Source organism: Mesoplodon bidens (assembly GCF_964165515.1).
Source record: "Mesoplodon bidens genome assembly, chromosome: 4".
In the NCBI taxonomy this organism is placed as follows: Eukaryota; Metazoa; Chordata; class Mammalia; order Artiodactyla; family Ziphiidae; genus Mesoplodon; species Mesoplodon bidens.
The window spans coordinates 150148418-150171839 of record NC_138160.1 but is presented as its reverse complement, the minus strand read 5'-3'; the positions used below and the strand labels follow the sequence as shown (position 1 = coordinate 150171839).

Below are 23422 nucleotides of genomic sequence, written 5' to 3'. Positions count from 1 at the left end.
CCCACCCCAGAACTGGGCCAAAGAATGCCTGGGGGCCAGTCCAGGGGGAGGTGCCCAGTGTTGACACAGGCTGCCCCGGAATGTGGTGGGACAGGCCCCCAGGGCCCCTGAGTCAGGAGCTGTGGGCACCGGGCCAGGAGGAGGAAGGGCAGCCCTCGACAGGTGGCACCAGCCCCCTGGGGCGGATGGGCACAGGGCAGGGGGAGGGGACAGGTGGGGGGCCCGGGTGGGAGGGGCTCAGTGCGGTCGGACTTGGGCCAGGGCCAGGAGCTCAGCTTGGTCTCAGAGTTTGGTCCAGGGTAGGGGCTCAGAGCAGAATTGGGGCTCAGCTTGGGGCGGCGCTCATTCATTCATTCACACAGCCCCTCGTGGCCAAGCCCTGGCTCTGTCCCCTGGGGCTGTGTCCCCTGGGGCCTTGGCAGAGCTGGGACATGGGCTTCCTGTGCCCCATTCATCCCTGTCACTGGCCCTGAGACGGCCCTGCTCGGAGGAGGGCACCACTACTAAGGCACTGAGGTCCCAGGCCTCACACCCAGCGCCCATAGGTGGCTGCCTCCTCACTCCCACCCCAGGCAAGCCTTCTGTTACCCCTCAAATGTACCCCGAGCCCACCCGACTCACCACCCCACGGCCAGCCCCTCTCTCCCCTAACGATCATCCCTCCTCCTCCCCTTTGAACCTGCAGCCTCCAAATGGCACCACTGGGACCACTTCTCTCTCCTTCTCAGATCCCCAAGTGGCTCCATAGTGACCCCACCATGGCGACCCAGCGCCCTTGACCTTCGCTCATCTTCCCTCCAATTGTCTGGGCTCCAGCCTCCTGGGTTCCTGAAGTAACCTGTGCAGTCCCCCCACCCCCAGTGCTCCCTGTTCTTCACCCGCTGATATCATTCATCCTTCTGGTCACATCCAAGTGTTGCTGCCCCAGGGAACCCACCGCAGAGAAGGGCAAGTTTAGAGCCCCTCCTCACGCCCCGGCAATAGGGAGGACGAGGTTGGGGCTCCAGGCACCCACCCTACCCAGCCCTCCTGGCCCTCTGGCTCCCTAGGACAAGCTCAGGTGGAAGGATGGGGTCCCCTCCTATGCCCACGGCTGTGAGCGCCAGGGAAGGCAGGCTTGGGGAGTGGCCAGTGGTGCTGCTTCATCGTCCACTTTATGTCCACCACGGCCAGCACCTCCTCCCGCCTCTGCAGAGAGTAAGAAGCCCCCCACCCTGTATCCAGCGAGAGCCCTTGGCCCCAGACCCGAGCAGCAGGCCCTGCAGAGACCTCTCTCCCAGAAGCCAGGGAGAATGAATGAATGAATGAATGAATGAGCCCCGATGATGTCTGGGGTGGGGGTCATGGTGAGCGTGGACAAATCGGGGCTAGGTCCCTCCACGGGGGTGGCCCACTAAGGCCCCAGCTCCAGAGGCAGTGCCGCCTCCTGCTTCCCTCGAGACCATGAACCTAGGTTTGTATGTGGGGTCTGGCTTGACTGATAAGGGCCCCTCCCTTCCTCCCGGGCTTCAGAAAAGCAGGGAGGGGCTGGGTGGGGGTGGGAGAGTGTTGGGGGTGGGCTTGTTCACAGCCCAGGAGAAGGTACCCACTCTGGAGACAAATAAGCACAATGTCAGCAGGGTGGCCCCCAAGTCCTAAGTCCAACTGCTTTCTCTCCATGGTCAACCGTGGCTTGCACAACTACTGTCTTCTGGAAGTTTCCACCACCATCCCCATGTTCTGTCCCCAGCTGCCCCACTCACTGGTGGGAATCTGTCCTTGGCATGAGTTTGCTCAACCAGGAATGGGGTCCTCCTCCTCCTCTGGGTCCCCAACCCGGGGCAGCACACAGTAGGTTTGGCTTGGGGGGAGGGAAGGCAGCCCCAGGTGGGGAGGCAGGTCCCTGGCTCCAGCCTGCCTGCCCAGCTGGCACCCAAAGGAGAACAAAGGCCGCAGTCGGGGGGGGGGGCGGGCTGTGGCTGGCCTCGAGGGGCCCCTGGCACCAGCTGCTGGCTGCCTGTCCCCATGCCAGGGCCCCGTAGGGTGCACCCAGGCCTCGGGGCTGGGCAGAGCTTGTGGCCGAGTGGGGCCCCCATGGGCTGCTCCTCCCGGTGACTCAGCCCCAAGCCGGGTCTCCCCAGGGAAGACAACGATGGCCTGTGGGTGCTGGGAGGCACTTCTGGCAGGTGTGAGCCCCAGGGTGGACTGGGCCCCAGGGAGGAGATCTCTGAACCTCATTTTCCTCATCTGTACAATGGGTTTAATCACTCAGGCGTGAGGACCTGACAGCCAAACATATGGATGGAAAGAGCACATTTGGGACTAAAGGGGGAAGCCTTTCTAAAATATTAATTAATTAATTAATTAATTTTTGGCTCTGCTGGGAATTTGTTGCTGCGCACGGGCTTTCTCTAATTGCGGGGAGCGGGGGCTACTCTTTGTTGCGGTGCACGGGCTCTAGGCACGTGGGCTTCAGTAGTTGTGGCACGTGGGCTCAGTAGTTGTGGCTCTTGGGGTCTAGAGTGCAGGCTCAGTAGTTGTGGCTCATGGGCTTAGTTGCTCCACGGCATGTGGGATCTTCCTGGCCCAGGGATCGAATCTGTGTCCCCTGCATTGGCAGGCGGATTCTTAACCACTGCACCACCAGGGAAGCCCTGGGGAGGATGCCCTGGGGGGGATGCCCTGGGGGGGAAGCCTTTGATGGCTCTTCTTGCCTTGGAGGATAGGGACTGGACAGGTCACAGTCACCAATGTGCACCAATTTCCAGCACCAAGCCTGGCACACCATCGGTGCTCAGTATTTGCATGGCCTATGAATGGATCATTCCCCTGCTTCAGTGGGTGTGTCAACTCCAGGAACACGGGCCCCATGCAGGTTAGAACCTTAGCATCATCGGAGGAGAGGGTGCTGGCCCGACGTGAGTGAGGCTGGGGTCCCGGAGGGGCCTCAGCCCCAGCCTGGTCCTTGAGAAACCCCTCAGGCTAGGAGGAAGCCACAGCAGACCATGGACTTGTGCGGTCATGGTTGGTCGGTCCAGGGAAAGGCTGTGGGCTGAGGGGACCCTCACTTCGGAGACCTAGGTCTTAACAGTGGGGAGAGGCCGCAGGATGAAGGCACATGTCCTCAGCACCTACTCTGTGCCTATCAGTACACCCTTCCATTTTCCTGATGGGGAAACTGAGGCCCAGAGAGTGGCAAGAACTTGGCCGAGGTCACAGTGATGCTGGGAGGGATGAGGGATTTGAACCCTGTCCCCAAGACTCTCTCAGTCCCCTCCCCAGACCTGTGGCACATGGCGGCGCTCTGGCCCAGAAGGGGTCAAGGTGAAGGTCAGCCCAGTTCGGATGTAGCAGGAAGAGGCTTTATTAGGAGCCCCCTGAGCTCCCCACCTGCCCCTGGGGTCTTCTCCACCCCCCTCCCCCCAGGACCCCTACTTTTCTTCCTTCCTTTCAGCCCTTCTCCCTGGACCGAGGGCTGCCCTGAACTGTGGGGACTCAGGGCTCCAGATGGGGTGGAAAAGCCTTCCAGGCAGAGGGCACAGCCAGGGCAACGGCCCAGAGATGAGAATGAGCGTGGCAGGTTCTGAAATAGTGAGGAGGAGGAGGCCGCTGAGGCTGGAGCCCAGTGGGCCAGGGGTACCGTGGCCTCTTCCCAGCCTGGAAGGGAGTGTAGCTTTCTCTCTGCGGACACAGGGGGCCATGAAAGATTATGTTATTTTCATTTATACGAATTATTATTTTTATTCTGTAGGGTCTATGGTTCCCAAAAGCTGAAGAGCCCCTGGCTGTGTGTGTGGGGGCCTTGGGATCTAAGTGGACTCTCAGACCACTGAGAGTCAGAAGGCCTGGTCCGGCCTTAGTACAGCCCAAACTCAGGTCCAAATCCCATTTTACAGATGAGTAAACTGAGTCTCAGGCAGGCAAAGGCAACCAGCAAGTCAGAAGCACAGAGCGGGTTACACGCGGGGCTCTCTGACCCTAAAACAGAGCTGGCATCGGTGGCCCTGCAGGTAAGATTAGTCTGATTCGTTCCCGGGGGGTCTGGAACGCTCGAGACACCCAGCACCGGGGTCCAGCATTAGGAACTCAGATACGACCGAGCCTAAACGGCCGTGCGGGCGGCCACGCAAACCTGAGAATAAAACTGCAAGCCCCACCCCTTACCGCTTCTCGCGGCCTCTAGCTCAGAGGGGCGGGGTGGAGGCGGGGCCTAGTTACGAAAGGCCGAGGGCCCCGCCAATCAGGCTTTCGCACTCTCCGATTGGCCCCGGTCGCTCTGCCTTATCTTTCCATCTCACGGCCCTACCCGCTTGCGTCAGGCTGTGCACTGAAACCACGTGCGCCTCCGCGCTGGAAGATAGTCCCTGCCCTCGACCCCCGCCGTTGGCCGACGGACCCCCGGCGCGCCCGCTCCAGGCTCCGGACTCCGCGGGACCTCAGCCGCGTTCAGCGGAAGCGTGGGGCGGGCGGCGGCGGCCGGGCGAACGGGCAAAGGCGGAGGGATCCGCGGACGGCGGCGGGGCGGGGCGCGCGCGGGGCGGGGCCTGGCAGGGGCGGGAGGCGGGGCGCGGCGCGGGGTGGGGGCGGAACATGTCTCCCGCCGCAGGAAGATGAGGCAGCGGCGGCGGCCGCGGGCGTAGCGGGCCGGACCGAGCCCAACGACGCGGCCGGCGGGCACCGCGGGCTCCTCGCACGCCGCCTCCGCCAGCGCCCCGGCCGCGTAGGGCCCGCGGGGCGGACACGCGGGGAGCCGGGCCACGCGCCGCCGCCCACGCGCGCCCTTCGGGGCCGCGACGCCCCTTTGTCCGGGGGGGCCGTTCATGCCGCCGCCTCCCGCGCGCTGCGGGCCGGGCCACGCCGAGCAGGTGAGCGCGCCGGTACCGTCCGCCGCTTGGTGCCCGGCGGGCCGGGCCTCCCCGCGCGGCTCCGGGACGCGGGGACCCGGGGACGCGGGGCGGGGGCGGGCCGGGCGGGGGCGGCGCGGCCGGAGTCATTGTTCTCCAACTTTGCGCGCTGGAGGGGGCCGGCGACGTGGAGGGCGCGCTCGGGCCCGCGCGCCCCCGCCGGCCGGCACTTCGGGAAAGTTTGCGGAGCCGGGCGGGGGCGCGGGGGGCGCCGCGGGGCCGCCCAACTTCGCGGCGGGGCAGCGGCGTGGAGGCCGCGAGTGCCCCTTTTCCCGGGGCCCGGCCGGCGGCGGAGTTTGGAGGGGAGCGAGTGAAGAAGAGGGAGCGTCCTTTTGTCTGCGGGGAAGGTGCGCCGCGCGCCTACGGGCTCGGGCCGGGGGCCGGGCCGGGGGCCACATCTGTTCCGCGCTCCGCGGGCACGGGCGGCGGCTTCGGGGCGAGCAGCACGGTGGCGGCGGCTGCGCCCCGAGCTTCAAAGGGTTCCCGGGCCGCGCCGCCCGCACCGGCTGCGGGGGGTGGGGTGGGGATTGGTTTCCCGGGCCTCCTCCCACCCCTCCCCCCCCAGAGGAAGACGTTTCTGTTTCTCTGCTCCCAGAGTGGCTTCACACATCCTTCGAGTCCCCTTCAAGCCCCCAAAAGTTCTCGTGACACCCCAGAAGTGTTTTAGCTCTCCTAGAGAAGCCTGTTTAGCCCCCCGAGGTCTGCCTTAAAATCGGTTTCAGCCACCCCACAAAAAAGTGCGGTTTCGTGCTCTTCAAAAAAAGTCAGTTTCACACGCTTTCCAAAAAAGAAAAAGCTTCGCGGGGGAGGGGGTGCGCTGGGGCATCCGTTTCACACTCGTCTTCAGTTGGCAAACAAAGCGGGGGTTTCTCCGCTTCTGAGGTCGGGTCTCCCTCGATCTCGGAACCCCTTTTCCCTCGCGACCCCCCCCCCCCGCACCTGGGGCCCGGGGAAGAGAAGCTGAAGGGACTTAACTGTCTGACTGTGGGACGGAGACCCTTCCTTCCTCTCTTTTCTGGGTGTGGGATGGGGCCCGGCAGGTGGATCCCCCCCATGCTAGAATGGAGCCCCTAGGGACCATGCGGAGTGGGGGGAAACCCTGGTCTTGGGACCCCCCCCTCCCCCCAGGGCAAGGGATGTTTTCAAAGTTGCTTAAGAATAATTCCCGGATACATCGTGACAATAAAACAATCTAGGGTATTTTTTTTTTCCCCAGAATTTGGTTGTTTTTTATGGGGGGGGGAGGAGGTTAAGTGTAGTGGGAAGCTTTGCGGGTAGTTCCGTGCGCGGGGCGTCCCCCCTGTTTAGTTGTGGAGCAGGAAGGGGGGTTCGCCGTCTTGTGGATTTCTTTTGCTTTGAGTTTGGGGGTGATCGGGCCTTCAACGTGCTCTGACAGCTGCTGGAGGGGGTCACCAAATTTCCCTTGGGGCGGGACCGGGTCGCCCCTCCCCCTTCCCGGGGGTGGGGCCAGTGGAAAGCCTGAGAGTGGGTGGAAATGGGAGAGGTGGCGGGGAGAGGGGCGGGTTCTGGCCAAGCTGGGAAGGGACCACTCCACTCCGCATCCAGTTTAAAATTTGCAACTTGATTCCTTGGTGGTCGCAGAGGGAGTTCAGGGAATGTACTTTGCGCTTCTCCCCGCCATTATTCAAACTCCCTGAGGGCTCTGGGGAGGGGTCTCTAGGGGCCCCAGTCCCTGAATTCTGGCTGCCCCACCCCCATGCCTCAGGGTCTGGAAGGGACGCAGCCTGGGAAGACCCAGATCCAGAGCAGTTAGAGGGGCCTTAAAGAGCTCTCCCCCATCTGCTCATCTCGGCCACTGTCACTCATACCTCTTCTCCACCCCTCACCTCTCCTTGCACCCGTTGTGGGCACCCTGCAGGGCTGTCTCTAGGCCTGAGGAGCCCACCCCGGCCCCTGGCCCCCCGTTGCTGCTGGAGAATGAACCAGCCACAGAGGATGGCGCCCGTGGGCACGGACAAGGAGCTCAGTGACCTCCTGGACTTCAGCATGGTGAGCGGCCCTCCCCGTCCCCCCGTCGTCCCCCTGCCGCCCCCCGCATGCCCAGCTGTCCACACTCCTGCGCCCCCCAGACGGTGGGAAAGAAGCTTGTGCCAAAAACACTGCCAGCATCTGGACCTCAAGTTTCTATGGCTTAAAGAGCCCCAGGTGGTGCTAGGGGAATTGGGGCGCCCTAGGATGGATGGGTTGACGCCCCCGCGGCAGGGTGCAGCTTTGGGGCCCTTGTGGGCTTCCAGAGGCACCCGTCGTCACCCAGCTGTTTGCCCAGGCACGGAGTGGGTCCAACCCACCACTTTGCAGTTGGGGAAACTGAGGTCCAGAGCGAGGGAGGGACTGCCCAGGGCCTTCAGCTTTTCCTTGGGGAGGCTCGGCCGTGAGGCCCCAGCTTGGCTCTGGGCATGCAGTGACCTTGCCTTGGCACCTGTAAAACTGTGATCGGGGTTATTCATAAAACTGTGATCGGGGTTATTCATGCCATCGTGGGTGCAAAAGACGTGGGGTGCCCAAAGTCTAGGTGTCTTCTGTGGGGACCTTCCCTGAATGAGGAGAGGCCTCAGGCAGTGGACGTGTGATTCCTCAGTTGTTTACTGACACGAGAGTCAGTGCTGTGGGTCTACGGGGTGGGGGGACAGGGGGATGTCCTCACACTTCCCAGGTGGTGTGCTCTATCTGACACAGCCCGTTCCCCAGCCAGGCCAATGGAGGTTCAGAGAGGGTACTGCTTTCCAGAGGTCACACAGCTCAGACGGGCCCAGGGAGGCTGGGAGCTGGACCGTCCCTTGGAGGACTGGGGGCCTTGGTTTGCCCGTCTGTGCAATGGGCCACCTGTGTCGGGGGGAGGGGGGGTGGTCTGCGTTTCCTCACAAACCCAGGAGCTGTGTGTGGACTCCCCAAATCCTGCCCCCACCCCTCCCCCAGCGAGCACTATTTTGGTTTGAAATGGGTTCAGGGAGGATGCTTTCGGTCTGAATTTAATCCTCTGCCGGTATGAGGCCCAGGCCACTGAGGTCTGTCGAAACAAAAGTCCCCAAACTGAAACGACATCAGCCGCCCTGTGGAAAAACACAGCCCACGGGACGGAGCGGCCGCGGCTCCGGAAGGGCCATGCCGGTATTTTTAAGCCCCGTTTTATTTTTGCGTCTCAGCTGAGGAATCAGGGGTGCTGCTCAGTTGTTTTTTTGTTAAACTGACAAGTCACAGACCAGTGGGCCGGAACAGACTGGCTTGGGGGTCAGGGGAGGGGGTGGCACAGGTTCTGATTTTGCCCCCGCCCCCCCCCCCACAGTCTCAACCACTTGCTCACCCCCTCCTGCTGTCCAGGGGGTCCAGACTCCCCCGCCCCCCAGCTCAGACCCATTTCACAGATGAGGAAAGCGAAGCTGAGTGTGCGAGGTGCCCAGTGTGTGTCCTCTGGGAAAACCCAGAACTGGATTTTTGTTCGACCTCCTTGTTCCCACGAGGAGAGAGGCCCTGAGGCAGCCCCCCATTTGCAGGAGGCTCACACCTTTTCCTTCCCACCTGCTCCAGAGACACTTGAGTTAATTTGTTTTTTTGAAACAAGTTTTCGACTGGAAAGATTTTGAAGGGAAAGCGCTTCCTTGGGGCAGGTCCGTGTAAAGTAAACGAGGCAACTACCAGTTCAATACCAGGAAAAATGGCTCCTCCTAGCTGTTAAAATTGCACCTCTGCCCCAGCCCTGAGCTTCGCCTGTTAGGCTGGTGGCTCTGAGGGTGTGTGGGCCTGAGGTGGTCCCTGGGTCTGACAACATCCTTGAAGGGCGAGGGGCCAGGGGAGGGTGCTGTGGGCTTGCCTGGTGGCCCGACCGTGCTCCTTTGAGCTCTGCGCGTGCAGAGGCCCCTACATGCCCACGATGCCCATGAGCGTTTGGGTTTCACAACAGCCCACACAGTGCGAGCCCTGTGTCTTCTGCATCCGTTTCACAGAAGGGAATACTGAGGCTCCGAGGGGGGTGCGGGAGCCTGGCTGGGCTGATCATAGACCTTCAGTGCCTGCAGGACACAGCCCAGTTCCCTCCCCCCGCCCTTGGCCCCCCCCCCCCGTAGCAAGTGCCACGTCAGCGGCCCCTGGCACCCTGGAGGGCGAAACAGAAACAGAATTGAGCACCACCCCCCTCAGGCTCCTGATCCCCAGGCCTGCCCCTCCCCCAGCGCAAGCCTCAGTGTCCCCAGCAGGAAAGGGGCCCCGCCTTGAGGCCAAGGCCCTGGGTGCAGTGAGCACAGCCCCGCCCCCGGAGGGGACAACAGACCCCGTGGGAACCCGAGTCCTGGGTGTGCTGGGTGCACACGTGCCCCGAGTCTGCACTTGCCCTGCCAGCTCAGCCTGTGGCCTCAGTGTCCCCTTCTGGAGAACAGGGTGTGGGGTCAGGACCCCCTTTCCTGGGTTGCTCCCAGGGCTTGTGATGCTGCCCCGAGTCATGCCCGAAGAACGCACACCCCCATGTCCTGCTTGTCAGCCCTCAGCCGCTCCCCACAGAGCCTTAATGCTGATTGCGGCCATTCTGAATTTCTTGGTCCCCAAAAGAACCTCTGAAACTCAGACCGTTGGGGCAGGGCAGGGCCATGGTTTGTTTCTTCTGCGGCACGAGGGTTTGTTGATGTTGGGTTTTCCCAGTTAATGCTGCTAAGCTGTTTAATCTTGAGGGACTTAACACTGTGGGTTTGGGTGAACGAGTGGGGGGGGCGTGGTGATGCACCCACACTCGGTGCCCGCCCACCCGGGAGAACTGCCCTGTCCTTGGCCGGGAAGGATGCAGCTCTGAGCACGGAGCCCGGCTCGTGGGGGCCCCCCGCTCCCCATCCCGGTGGCGGGGTCTGGCTGTCTTCCCTGCACTCCCACCGCTCGGGGTCAGGGGCCCATGGGGAGGTGGATGCCGGGCTCCTAGGGTGAAGGTCGGGGTCCGCGGCTGGGACACGGGTGGGACACGCGATCCATCTGGGAGTGTAAATGATCTCATTTTTTTAAAGCTGTAACTTGAAGAAAACTTTTTATCACTTCTAAGCGGGTATATTGTATCAAGTGCCTTCGTGTTATTTCATCCCCAGTAAAACAAATATAGAGGTAAACTGGGGAGTTTTCCCTGCCCCCGGCTGTGCTCCGGAGGGGCACCGGGGAGCCTCTTCCGGCCAGGGCCCTCAGGGCGCCTCGGGCCTCCTGGGCTGTGCCCCCCACTCACCCCCTCTTTCTCCCCACAGATGTTCCCCCTGCCGGTGGCCAATGGGAAGAGCCGGCCCACCTCCCTGGCCGGGGCCCAGTTTGGAAGCTCAGGTAGGACCCCGCTGGCTGCCTGGGGGCTTCTTGTTTGCTTGAGGAGATCACCACGTGTGAAGGGTGGGCCCATGGAGGGTGAGTGGGGGCGACCGCGGGGTGGGGCTGGCGGCCGGGCACAGCCTCGTGGACTATGCACTAACAGGAGAGGTTTTCGGGGGCAGCGCTCAGGCCCGCCAGGCAGAGTCGGGGTGAGGGGCCCGGGACAGAGGTCCAGGCGCCCATGTGAGCGTGCGGTGGGGGGAGGGTGAGCCTAAGGGAACCCCAGGAAGCGGCTGCCGCTGTGGTTGTGTGACTTGCCTTGGGGCTAAGGGAGGAGCCCCGTGGTCAGCATGGTGTTACCGTCCACCCTGCCCCGAGAGCCTGGCCCCTGGTCCGGGTGTGGGGGACTCTGTGTGACTCACGAGGGCCTGGGTGAGCTGGGCACTTGAGCCTCCAGGGTCTCCTTGGCCCCAGTGGAGGGAACCTGAGGCCCAGGAGGGGTGTGACATTGAAGCCCAGCTTTCTCCAAATCCTGCCCTGCTCCTGGCTGTTCTCATTCAAGTACGTATTAGGTGCTGGTCGTTGACGAGACCCAGTACTAGCGTGATCACTTGGTCTGGTTTGTTCGAGGTCTGGGGGTGGGTTCCTGGGATCTGGGACTTTGAACGTTCCAACTGGGGTCATCCCAGGCACACCTGGGTGAGCTGGTCACCCTGCCTGGTACTGAGTGCAGAGGACATGGCCCAGGGAGGACAGATGGCATGGCCTCAAGGAGCATAGAGCAGGGGTCAGGCTGCAGAGTGGTGGGGAGGGCAGTAGGGGCTGTCTCCACCGAGATGTTTGGTTGTTTGAGCGGAGGCCTGGGGGCGCAAAGGCCCTGGGGCAGCACCATGCCCGGTGAGTTGGAGGAACAGTTAGGAGGCCTGTGTGGACGGAGCAGAGTGAGGGAGGGGGAGGGGGGAGGGGTGGGGAGAGGAGGGAGGGGAGGGCAGGCTGTGCAGGGCCTTGTGGACTTGGGCTTTTGAGAGGAGCCACGTGCATGGGGGGGAGCCCACTCTGGCTGTCGGGAGGACATGGGGGACCCCTTGGGAAGGCCAAGCTCTGCATGGACTTCAGTATCTTTTTGGGGTCTTGGGATGGGGGCCGTGTCCCCCCACGTTTCTGGGGTCCAAGACGGAAGGGTCTCTCTTCTCCAGATTCCATCAGGGTGACCAGTGGGCTCTGGCTGGAGGAGGAGGGGGTTTAAAGGGTGGTTTGTACTCCCCCCACCCCCCCTGCAAAAGGAAGGGCATCGTGCTGCTGACCCCACTGCCCCACGCTGGCCTTCCTCTCCGCCTGAGGAAGTGGCCTCAGGGCTGGCCAGAGTCCTCCCTGAAGTGTGGAAATCCCCACAGGCCACCCTGCCTCTCCATTCCCAAAACAGCCCTGGGGAGCAGGGGGTGCTGCTGCTCCCCTGCCTCAGGCAGAGGGTCAGGCCCCGGCAGGCTTCCTGGAGGTGGTGGCACAGTTCCTCCCTCATCTTCCCCCAGCTCCTCCCCTGCTCTCTTCTGTTGTCCAGTGTCCACTTGGGGCCAGTAGCCCCCAAGGAAGGGGCCCCTCCAGGACACCCCATGCCTGGCCCAGCCTGAGTGGGATCCCTGTGAATTTTGCAGGTTGATTTTGTGTGGTTTCTGCAGCCGTAGCCCACTCAAGGGCCCTACCTTGGCCACTTCAGGTGGGGAGGGTCTGGCCTTGTCCCACTGCCCACCGGGCTGAGTTTTCTTCTTCCCCACGAGGGTTGTGTGGTTAGTCCAGCCCAGGAGGTCTCCAGTTCTGGACACACAGCTGGGGACCCCTTTCCCCAATTCAGTTGAGCAGTTAGTGCTGTCTGGGGCGGGGGAGGGGGCACGGGGCCCGGAGCCCTAAGACCTGGGCTTAGGGGTTCCCTCCTTGCTGCCACTTCAGGCACAAGGCAGGCCGTGTCACCTGACACAGGTGGTGTGACTGCAAGCTTCAGTTTCCTAGTCTGTAAAATGGGAATGTCCCCATCGGCAGAGGGTTCAGCGAGTCCTTGGGCGTGAAAGTGCCTTAAAATGAGGCGTGGGGCCCATCTCGGTGTCTGCCTTGAGGGTGTGCAGGGGGTCGCAGCTCCAGACCCGGGAGCCACAGGAACTGAGACTGGTCCCTTTGGGGGGCTCTCCCAGCTCTGAGCTCATTTCCCTACTCCCTCATTGGTGGAGTTGGAGACTCCAGGAGAAGGTGGGGGGGTGGAAAGGTTGGTGGTCCAACAGCGGGATAGGGCTTGGGAAGTCACCCCCTTTCTGAGCCTTAGCTTTTTTCATCCGTAAGATGGGTCACCGCCCTCCAGACGGGCAGTGTCACTTTAAGGGGACAAGAGTTTCTGAATGCTAGTAGGTCACGCCAGCCACATTCTCCCCTTCACTCTCCTTGAATGTCTTGGCCTAGTGTGTCTCTACTTAGAATTCCTTTGAGTCAACTTGCTTCTTTTAGATTCACTTCAAAAGGGCACTTCATGTTAGAAGAGGAGCAGCCCAGGCTAGCGGGGACGGGTCTCTGAGGAGTGGTCTCTGAAGGTCTCGGGAAGAGGAGCTGAGCATGTGGGGTGTGTGGGCTGCTTGCGCCGTCTCTGTTTAAAGATTCTGTTTTAAAGACTTGGTGTCAGGGAGGCACCGAGGCCAGAGGATTTCTCCTCATCATCTAGAGCAGAAGACTGCAGAACGGGGATAATTTTTCCACTCCCTCCCTTTTGGGAAACCCCAAGGCACAGATCTCTCAGTGGCAGCACGTCCTCTGCCACAACCTATAGGGTCTGAGGCCCCACGAGATATGGGGAAATGCCTGCTGACACCGGAGGAGACATCTTCCCTGTTTTCCTGTCTCGCAGCTTTCCTGGTCTGTGTGACTCTAAAGGTAACGTGCCCTTGGGTACAAACCTAATAGGTAGGCAAGGCGACATCTACCCTGGCTCAGCACAGGTGTGTGGTTACGGCCTCAGAGTAAGTTCCCGGCTAGAACTGCCAGCCGTGGACGTGCGTCCACGGTAAGAATGTCCCTCTGGTATCCCAGTTCTGGCTCCTTCCAACCTCCTCCAAATGTGCCGTTTCAATGGGCATTTACACGTTAATCATGGGCGATTATCTTTCCAAAAGCAGATTGGCCAGGTGAGTTATTTTTTGATGAATTTCCGATCACTACCCCCTTTTTTTTCTTGGATTTAGTGAACTTTTTGCTTTGAAATAGTGATATATTCACAGGAAGTTGCAAACAAATGTGCGGGGCGGCCCCGCACACCCCTCCCCAGCTGTCCTGCAAATTCCTCACATGACACCAAATCGGGAGGCTGACCTTGGTATGATCTACAGGAGTTTATTTGGGTATTGTACTTTATTCACAAGATCTGTGTGCACACATTTGTTTGCGTGTAGTTCTGCTTGGTTTTATCCCGTGTTTGTTTGCGTGTGGTTCTGCTTGGTTTTATCCCGTGTTTGTTTGCATGTAGTTCTGCTTGGTTTTATCCCGTGTGTAGTGCCATGAAGCCACCACCATGGTCTGTTCAGAACTGTTCTATCGCCCCATGACCTCCCACTTGCTGCCACTCACCACCCACCACCCCTCACCCTGGCGACCCCTGATTTACTCTTTTCCATCTTCCCAACTTTGTCGTGTCGAGAATGTTACATACATGGAATCATACAGCATGGAACCTTCTGAGATTGGCTTTTTCTACTGAGCACAGTTCCTTGGCTACATCAATAGTTTGTTCCTTTTTATTGCTGGCTGGTGAACTTTTTAACAACAGCAACACTTATCAATGACAACTTATGTCGACAATTGTTGAGTGCTGTATGCCAGGCACTGAGCCTGGATTGTTTATTCTGAGTCCTCAGTCCTCACAGGTTGGTGAAATAAGTGCGATTGTCATTCCCATTTTACTTACGATGAAGCTGAAATTCAGAGTTTATTAACCATCTCAGTTAGCCACCCAGTGTTGTCTCCCTATAGTGTCTTGTACTCCTGCACTATGCTGCACTTATTGATTTGTAAGAGCTTTTTATAGAGGAAGGATGTTAGTCTTGTGATCTGCAGCCTTTTCCCTAAGTTTTCATGTATAACCGTTGTTGATGGAGACTTTTTTTTTTTTTTTTTTTTGGCGGTACGCGGGCCTCTCACTGCCGTGGCCTCTCCCGCTGCAGAGCACAGGCTCCGGACGCGCAGGCTCACGGGCCCAGCCGCTCCGCGGCATGTGGGATCTTCCCGGACCGGGGCACGAACCTGTGTTCCCTGCATCGGCAGGCGGACTCTGAACCACTGCGCCACCAGGGAAGCCCTGGAGACTTTTAATTTGTCTCAGTGCTTTACAGGTTTCAGTTTTTTGTTGTCAAGTCTTCTATGTTGTTCTAGCTTTGGTGCCATTTCTGCACAATCCTTGAGAATTAGATGACATAGTCCATTCTGCATTGCAGATGTGACAGTCATGAATGTGCCTGTTCCTCATTCCATCAAGTTGAGGAATATATGGGAAAAGATGCTGGAGGGCAGAAAAGCATGCCTTTGCAGTTCTTGGCAGAGCAAAAAAGTGAAAAATAAGTGGGAGGTAGAGAACCTCAACAGTGAAGTGATCAAGGTTGAGCTTATGCAGCAGTTCCTGGCCAAGGGCACACATCCAGCTCACCTGTGGGACTGCTCAGAACACACACCCCTGGGCTCTAGACCCAGAGACACTGATAAAAAGCCTGGGATGGGGCCTGTAAGAGCTTCCAGGCAATTCTGAGGGGCACCTCCAGTTAGAAGCACTTACCTTTAAAGGCCATGCCTTGTAAAAGAGATCATACCGTTCTTATAAAAACTGATCACATACTGTGCACAAAAAAAACCTGTAACATAAAAAAAGTGACCAAAGTATAAACCATATTCTTTGAGAACAATGTGGTAAAACTGGAAATGAAAGACCAAAAAATGTAGGAATAAGTAAAAAGCTTAATGACTTGGAAATAACAAAATTCCTTTTTGTTTACCTTTGGGTTAAAGAGGAAATTAAAACAGGCTAGACAGAAATCAGCAATAATCTAAACACACTGAAACTACAAGGTGCAGCTAAATCTGTATTTAGGGAAGAATCATAGCCTTTGACAGTGTTCCGATACAATGAAAAGAAATGGAGTAAGCATTTAATTTAGGAAGTTCTAGGACGACGGAATAAACTCAAGAAAACCTTTCTTGGTGGTTCGAAATGCCTTAAAGCATTTCCTAAATTGCCATTTACCCATGAATTTTTGTCTCATCTTTTTACGCTCCTGTTACTTTAGTACTACCCGGTGTCAGTTACTGTGGCTTTTTAGAATTACTATTAAATTTTTCTTTTTTTCTTTTATTTATTTGGCTGCGCGGGGTCTTAGTTGCAGCGTGTGGGATCTTCATTGCCACATGTGGGATCTTTAGTTGTGGCATGCAGAATCTTCCGTTGTGGCATGTGGGGTCTTTAGTTGCAGCATGCAGAGTCTTTAGTTGTGGCATGTGGGGTCTTTAGTTGTGGCATGTGGGATATAGTCCCCTCACCAGGGATCAAACACCCCAGGCTCCCTGAATTGGGAGTGTGGAGTCTTAGCCACTGGACCACCAGGAAAGTCCCCTAGTTACTTTAGCTTTGTGGTGTTTTTATAGTCTTCAATTGTTATTTTTCAGGTCCCCCCTCCACCCCATATTCAGATATGCTGATTCTTTTTCATGATCTTTAGAATAACTGTTATGTCTCCTCCCACATCCCTCCAAAACAAACCTACCTGTTGGGATTTTGATGTTATGTTAAATTCATGGGTAAATTTTGGAAGAACTGTGTGTTTATAGTACTGCATTTTCATGTTGTAAGAACTTGGTGTCTTCTCCCTTAAGTTTTGACCCTTAATATTAAGTTTTTAAGATAAACTTTGAAAATGAAAGCATAAGGCACTTAGCCATTTTATAGTTTTCTTTCTTTCTTAATTTGCTCACATACTTTTGCAGTGAGGGTTGTTTCTAGGTGTTTTAGGATTTTCCATGCTGTGGTTTGGGGATCTTTTTTACCATATTTTCTACCTGGTTGCCTCCTGACATCCCCTGATTATTTGCATTCTTCCCTTGACTTGGTTTTCCAGGTAAATCATCCTCAGGCCTCTTCCATCCTGGTGTGGAGGCCATGTGCCTTTTCACATCAGCAAGTGTTTCTAGAACCACATTGGGTGTGTGCTGTTTGGCTTCTTGTCAGCAGGACCGGGCCTGATCCTGGCTGTCAATTCAAGATAGATCTCTCTGACTGTCTGTGTTTATCATGTTCAGGGCGTTTCCTTCTGGTCCTATGTTACCATCCACACAAGTGATTGGCATCACTGTGGTGTGTTGGGTGTCTAGGACAGCCCCTGGTTTCCTCCTTCCCCACGTCCTGACGCTGTTCATTAATGGTTTTTCTCACCCCGACGCTCCCTGAATTTTGGGTTTGGTCCATATCCTTGTTTAGCTGCCAGACCAGATCTGCCAGCATCCGTTTTGCATTTTGCCTGTGTTCCCGTGTCGTGTGGCACTGAGGCTTCTTGTGGCTCCCTGCCATGTTTCTGCACCAGTTTCTCTGGAACAGTCTCCAGCAAGTGGGGCCCCCCATTCTCTGGGCACTGGGGAGCAGACCGCCACCCTGTTTGCATGTGACACTTTTCCCCAACTGCTTTATTTCTGCTGCGGCGATTGGCCTGTTGTGATTTTGTCCACTCCTCTTGTCAATTCTAGCATTTTGTTAGCGGGGAAAAATATCATCCGTTTCAGGCACATTTAAAAATGGTTCATGTTGCATTCTTTTCTTTTTTTTTTTTTGCGGTACGCGGGCCTCTCACTGTCGTGGCCTCTCCCATTGTGGAGCACAGGCTCTGGACGTGCAGGCTCAGCGGCCATGGCCCACGGGCCCAGCTGCTCCGTGGCATGTGGGATCCTCCCAGACCGGGGCATGAACCCGTGTCCCCTGCATCGGCAGGCGGACTCTCAACCACTGCACCACCAGGGAAGCCCTCGTGTCTGTATTATTGACTTTTCCCCCAAGGAATCTGCTTCATTGACGAATCAATGTGTATCAATTAACTGCTTTTCTCTTCACTACTTCTATTTAATTTAATTAATTTATATCCATTTTTTTGCTGTGCTGTGTGGCTTGTGGTATCCTAGTTCTCCAACCAGGGATCGAACCCGGGCCCTGGCATTGAAAGCGTGGAGTCCTAACCACTGGACCACCAGGGAATTCCCCACTAGTTCTGTTTTAATTCCTCCCGTTTTTTTAGTTTTTCTTTTCTTTTTTCTCTTTTGACTTTTGAATAGAAGGCCCTTTTGTTTATCACTGTTCTCTTGCTCAGTAATCATGTTGAGGGTTATTAATTTCCCTCTGAGGACCACATTGGCCATATCCCGTTGGTTTCAATAATGCGTATTTTCATTATTTTTTTAATAGATTCTTGGTAATAATTTTTAAAACACGTTTCTCTTTGAGTCAGGTTCTTCAGAGATTTCCAATTTCCAGGTTGGCCGTGGGGTGTTTATTCCTCGATTGGCTAATTTCTAGGTCACCGATGCAAAAGTCACCGTGGCTTGGGCTGTGCTGCTGTTGGGTAGATGCAGGGCGTTTCTACTCTCCTGAAATGGGGGCCGCGTTTATCCTTATTCCTGAGGGCTTGAGGGATACTTGGACACGGAGCTGTGAGGTCTTCATCTCCTGCCCATCACGTTTAGACTTCTAATTTGTTCAGTGTCAAGGACCCAGGGCGGTGGGATGTTCTCTGTGGGTCCAGCCCACTGTTGACAAAAACCCACCCTCTATTCCACGTGAGAGCTTGCACCTTGAATTCAGACTTTTCTATGAATGTGATGGCCCCTCCTTTTCACTTGCGTTGCTTGGTATATCTATGTGCATCGGATTGTTTTCCTGAGTCACTCGTTCCAGAACTGTTTTCTGTAGGTGCTGTGTTCAGCTTTCAAAAAAATTGAGTCTGCATCTGTCTTATACTTTCCATGCTCTTATTGTATGTTTTCACGTCTTTATACTTTTTCCTTGCAGTTGTGCCTGGTGTCTTTTCTTGGGTTGGGTTTGGAAGGCTGTGCTGCTGGTGGTTCTGATGGTTTTAGGGAATGTGCTGAAGCCTCCCATGTCTGGCTCCTTCTGCCTCAGAATTGACGTCACATCTTGCCCTGCAGGAAAGGGTTCTTCCCCACCCCTCCTGTGTGGTGTAAATACGTTGTCCTTATTGTGTTCATTCTGCCACTTACGAGGCTTCAGTCTCCTCACCTGGGAAGTGAGGTTGATGGCAGCCATTTAAGGGTTCAGTGGGATAAACCACAGGAAGTGCCTGGAGCAGCCCGGCACCTGCGGGCTCTGGTGCCTGTTCTTGGGATGGTGTCGAAATTCCACTTAGTTTAACTTAACGCATGACCCAGATGGGCTCAGCCTCCCTGCACCATCGCGTCCTCCAGACTCGCAGGGTCTGTGCTGGGACTCCCCTCCCTTGGGGATGTTCTCCAGGGAGGGGTGCGGCTCTGGATGTGCACCTGGCGCCTGCCTTTTGTGAGGGGCAGTGGGTTGGGGGTGGAATTCCCGGGCCCTCGCCTTCCTTCCCTCAGCTCCAGCCCCGTGGGTTGTGTCATCGTGCGCACACAGCCTCCAGGGAGTGCGCGCGTGTTTTTCCGGGTTTTTCTCTAACTCCAGGTTTGGGTGTTTTTCCTGTTCCTCCCAGGATGCCGGCTCCGGTGTCTGGGCTCGTGTTAGGCCCTCGTGTCCGTGGTCTCAGAATCCCCCCTTCCCCGGTGTTTGGGGGCATCTCCAGAACCCACCCTTCTGTTTGATCACCTCTTCTGCATTGTCACTTCTGCCTTGCCGCCTCTGATGCTGCTTTTAAAATCTCTTGTGAATTGGCAGCAAAAACTTATTAGTTTTTCCTGCTTTCGCTCTTCCTCTCTCCCTGAAGCCTTATCTTCCTTCTATTTTACGGCACCCACAAGCTCTGTAGTTTCCTTGACGGCGCATGGTGGTGGTCTTAGATATGCTTCCGTTTCCTGGGATAAATCCTAAATCTGTGAATGTCCATCTTATGTGTTCCACGTTTGTTTCGCCCTGGGCCTGTTTCTTGCAGGGAGGTCCCAGCTGGGATTCTGAGCTCATGTTTGGCTGAGCGGTGGGGTGGGCGAGATCCTCCCATCCTCGCCGTTGGGTAGAGGGGTCCCCCTTGAGGCTGAAGCAGGATGGGGTCTTTCTGCTGTTGCTTTGGTCTCGAATCTGAAATTCACAGGAAGGAGGGGGCAGGGCAGTTTCTGCAGCTGGGGGACCCCGTTCCTCTGAATTACCATGCATCTGTGGGCCCCCCACCTGAGGACCAGCTCTGCCCATTGGGGAAGCCTCTGGGGTTGGGGGGTTGCTGCTCCGGGGGTTCAGGAGAGGTTGGGTTGGAGCCAAGCCCTGGTTTGGGGGACCATCTGCTCTTGGAAATAGTGGGCTGTGCCCTCCACTCACTTCCTCTCCAGCCTCAGGTCCGCTTGCTTGGGCGCAGCTCCAGGTCCCCTGTCTCCCCACCCCCAGTTTCAGGGGCAGGAACAGCAAGGGCTGTGAGCCGCTACTGCACTTTCCTCCAGCCACTTGGAACCTGCTCCCTCTGGCGGGAGCTCCCTGGCGCCCTGGAATTCCTACCAACTTTTGAAACTCTGAAGGCCAGAAACAAGCGTAGCAGCTTGTGAACACGGAGGGGCAAATGAAAAAGGGGGCGCATATAAGCGATGAGAGGGTCTGGGTTTAGGGCACATCGTGCATCTCCCCGCAGCTTTCCTTCAAGTCTGAAGTGATGTAAGAGTGCAGAAGTTGCCCCAAACATCACAGGAAGAGAGGCGAGGACCCCACTGGCCCGTGCAGGGAGGCCCCGGCCCACTTGAGGAAGGACTTTCTCCTGACTCACACCTGTGTTGTTCTTGCCCCTCGTGAGACCCCATGTGCTGGTGAACAGGCCAACATCCCGTTTCTTGGGGATTTTAATTCTAAGGGGAAAAAGCCAGAGGGGGAGCTGATAGTGGCAGGAAGGAAACACTAACGTGAGGACCGGCAGTCGGCTGCCCTTAAGGGCTGTTAACTTTTTCTCAGATGTGATCATGGTGCACGGTGGTTATTTTTATTGTTGTTGCTACTTTAGTCTTTACTTGGGGGGGCCACACGTCCAGCACAGCAGCCGCTTAGCCACACAGGGTCATCTAATCGTGCGTCAATTAACATCTCGTCGAGTGGGGAGGTCTTTCCGCCAGTCCCGTAGCAGCTGCTTGTGACTGCAGGAGGATGGCACCGCAGGAGGACATTGTGATTGGTTAGATAGTTACCAGAGCAATGAAGAAGCTAAAAACAGATATTTGTCGAGGTTTTTGGGGGGCCAACCCTGTTCAGGCAACGCTGGGGACAGGGGGCCAGCGAGGCGACCTCCCTGACAGGGGATGAAGGATTAGCAGGTGTGGGGACTGCTGGGGCAGAGCTTGGGTCAGGGTTGGGGATCTGCTCAATTGTTGGGCAGGGAGGAGTGAGCTGGGGGCGAAGGGCGGTGAGGGAGGGGTCTGGTCTTTACCCTGAGAGCAGTGGGGAGCCATGGGAGAGGCTAGGAGGAGGGAGGAGAGGCAGGTTTGGCTTCCGGAAGCTCCATCAGGCTGCTCGGGGTGGAGTGTGGGCAGGGGTGGGGGGGACACTGCTGTACGGATGGGGCTTGACCCAGGGGACACAGGGCCGAGCCAGGCTCTGATCCGAGGCCACGGGTGGGGGGCAGTGGGGTGAGGGAAGGGGAGAGGACGGCTCCCGGGATTTAGCCCGGGCACCCGGGGGAGGGGGTGCTGACAGAGCTGGGGCTGCAGGACGAAGCCCCTGACTAGACCGTGGCTATGCGACAGGTTTGTGGTGGGGATGGAGCAGGGCCATGCCTAGGCCCTGTGACTACGTCTTCCCCACACTCCAGGTACCGAAGTCTGCTAGTCTGGCTACTTTCTACGGAGGGACTGGCTCCTGGAATCTTCTCCGTGCCTGGGTCAGCAGACCTTCCCTGTAAAGGGCCAGACAGTTTGTATCGCAGCTGATCTCTGCGTTGTAACCAGCACCGCTGTATACATGGAACAAACGTCCGTGGCCATGCGCCAATAAAACTTTACTGACAAAAGCAGGCAAGGGCCAGACTTGGTCCAGTCACAGTTGGCACACCTGCCCTGGAGGAATCAGTCGGGACGGAGGCCACTCAGAGGGGCCCGCCCCCCCACCATGTCATCCAGCCAAGGGGGCGTCCGGCTGGGGCCCGGGCTGGGCGGGTCCAGCTGTGCCACACTGGTTATCCTGGCGGCAGCAGTTCTGTCACCTGGGGTGACTTGGGATCAGATCTGAAACTCCGAGGGGCGGTCGGCGCCCCTGGGCACACCCAGCCCTCTGCTCGATTGATCGATCTCCCACCTCTTCCTGGGGGCAGGGCCCAGTCTGAGCAGAGAGGTGACCTTTCCGGGGGCTGCCCTGCCACCACTTCACTTCCAGCACTTTAAAAAGAAAAAATTATACTGCGTCAGCAACGTCTTATTCTATTAGTACATTTTAATTAGAACGTGAACAAGAGATGTTACGAATATTCATGATCGGTTATTTAAAATGCATAATTAACCAGCGGGGGGTTAATATCTATTAATGGCAGCGGTGGGGGAGGGCCCCTCCCTCGTTCTGTCGTCTGGTCTCCAGCATCTGGGAGGCTGGGGCTGGGTTGGGGGGTTTTACCAGAAAGGGCAGAGCAGGGCCTGGGTTCTTCTGCCCGAAGCTTGTGGGGCCCAAGTTGGAGGGGTCCCTGGGTGTCGGCCCCAGGAGCGCCCATCACCCTGCCAGCCCTCGGGGGGTGGGAAGGCCTTGCTTTGGCCTTGGACCTGGCCTCCTGCTCTTGCTCAAGGGTCCTGGCGACTCTGGGGCCCGTGGTGGATGCCCTGGGGGTGGGGGACCCAGAGTGGAACGAGCTCGTGGGTGGGCACCGGAGAGCGAGGGGATGACAAGTAAGTGGCCGTGGAGGGAAACTGGAGCTCGGGTGCTGGCCCTTCGCCCAGGGTCACCCCCCCTTCACCAGTTGCTCTCGTCACCAGAGCCCAAGTGGGGACTCAGGACCTTGGGATGCAGACATCCCAAACCTGGTGCCAAATGTTAGATGGATTTGTGGAGACCATGGGAGCTCTGTCTGACCCCCTGCCCGCCAAGGCGGCCTCCAGTTCCTCATTGTAATCACATTGGAAATTTTTGATTAGGAAACAGAATCTAACCGAGGTATATGAATATTTATCAGACTGGGAGATTAATATGCATATTATGCAAATCAGACAGCAATTAAACACCAACTCTCCAGGGGAATGATTAACTCAAAAGGCACCAAAAGAGAAGGATGCAATTTGAAAGAAGTTTCTGGTACAGATGCGCAGAGGAGGGCAGGGTGAAGGATTCTGGCTGGGGTGTTCGGGATGTCCACCACGTGGGGTCGGGGGTGGGGTGGGGCACGTCCCCTGGCACAGATGGCAGGGCTGGGCACGGCCTCTCCGGCCCAGCCTGGCCTGGGCAGGTTTGACTCAGACTTGTACGTGGATACCCCCAGCCCTGCAAAGTAGGGCGTGTTTGTGACCCCATCTGAAGAGGAGGGAAACTGAGGCACAGCTGGGAGGGGCCTGGGGACTGCTCCCTTTCTGCTTGTCCAGGCCCTGAGCCCCGTGGCCCCCGATGCACGGTGTTGGAGCCCACCCGCCCAGGAAGGGTGCAGGCCTGTGTGCCTGCCTGCTGGGAAGATCCGGGTCCTGGGCTGGGCCCCTGGGCAAGTGTTCAGGGAGATAAGGGCCCTGCCCTGCCCACCCTCCATCCAAGGTCCTTGTCCCCACGGTGGCTAACCCTGCCACACCTGGGCCTCAGGGCCCCGCCTATCTTATGGGATTGGATTTCTCCTTCCCTGCCCGCCAGCCTGGCGGGTAGTTGGGTAGTCGGGTAGTTGGTGGCAGCTGTTGCTTCAACAAAGGGTCGGCCCCGCCTCTTGAATTGGCAGAGATGGGAAGGGGGAGGCTCCCACTCTGGAGATGAGAGATCCTCCCTCATCCCCATTCCCTGACGCCTTCATGAGCCTGGGCCAGAGGGAGGGACTTGGGCCTGGAGAGGGAAGCCCAGAGTGCGAGTGAGGGCTCCGTCCAGGGTGGGCTGGGGGCTGGACGGGAGGGTAGAAGTGTGCCAGCAGCAA

The 23422-nt window shown here is 57.5% G+C and overlaps 1 protein-coding gene across 14 annotated transcripts in view; it reads left to right on the top strand.

Annotated features, from left to right (window-relative positions):
* The first annotated feature begins 4558 nt into the window (after positions 1 to 4558).
* TCF3 (transcription factor 3) overlaps positions 4559 to 23422 on the top strand; it is a 37740-nt gene continuing 18876 nt past the window's right edge. For 11 of the 14 annotated variants that reach the window (XM_081232287.1, XM_081232281.1, XM_081232283.1 and 8 more), the window contains exons 1-3: positions 4722 to 4844; positions 6763 to 6893; positions 10115 to 10187. In XM_081232287.1, coding sequence (XP_081088413.1) covers positions 6822 to 6893; positions 10115 to 10187 — 145 coding nt within the window. In that variant the 5' untranslated portion in view covers positions 4722 to 4844; positions 6763 to 6821. Of the gene's footprint in view, positions 4845 to 5112; positions 5231 to 6762; positions 6894 to 10114; positions 10188 to 23422 lie in introns of those variants that run through there. The other 3 variants (XM_081232279.1, XM_081232278.1, XM_081232276.1) reach the window with 2 other exon arrangements.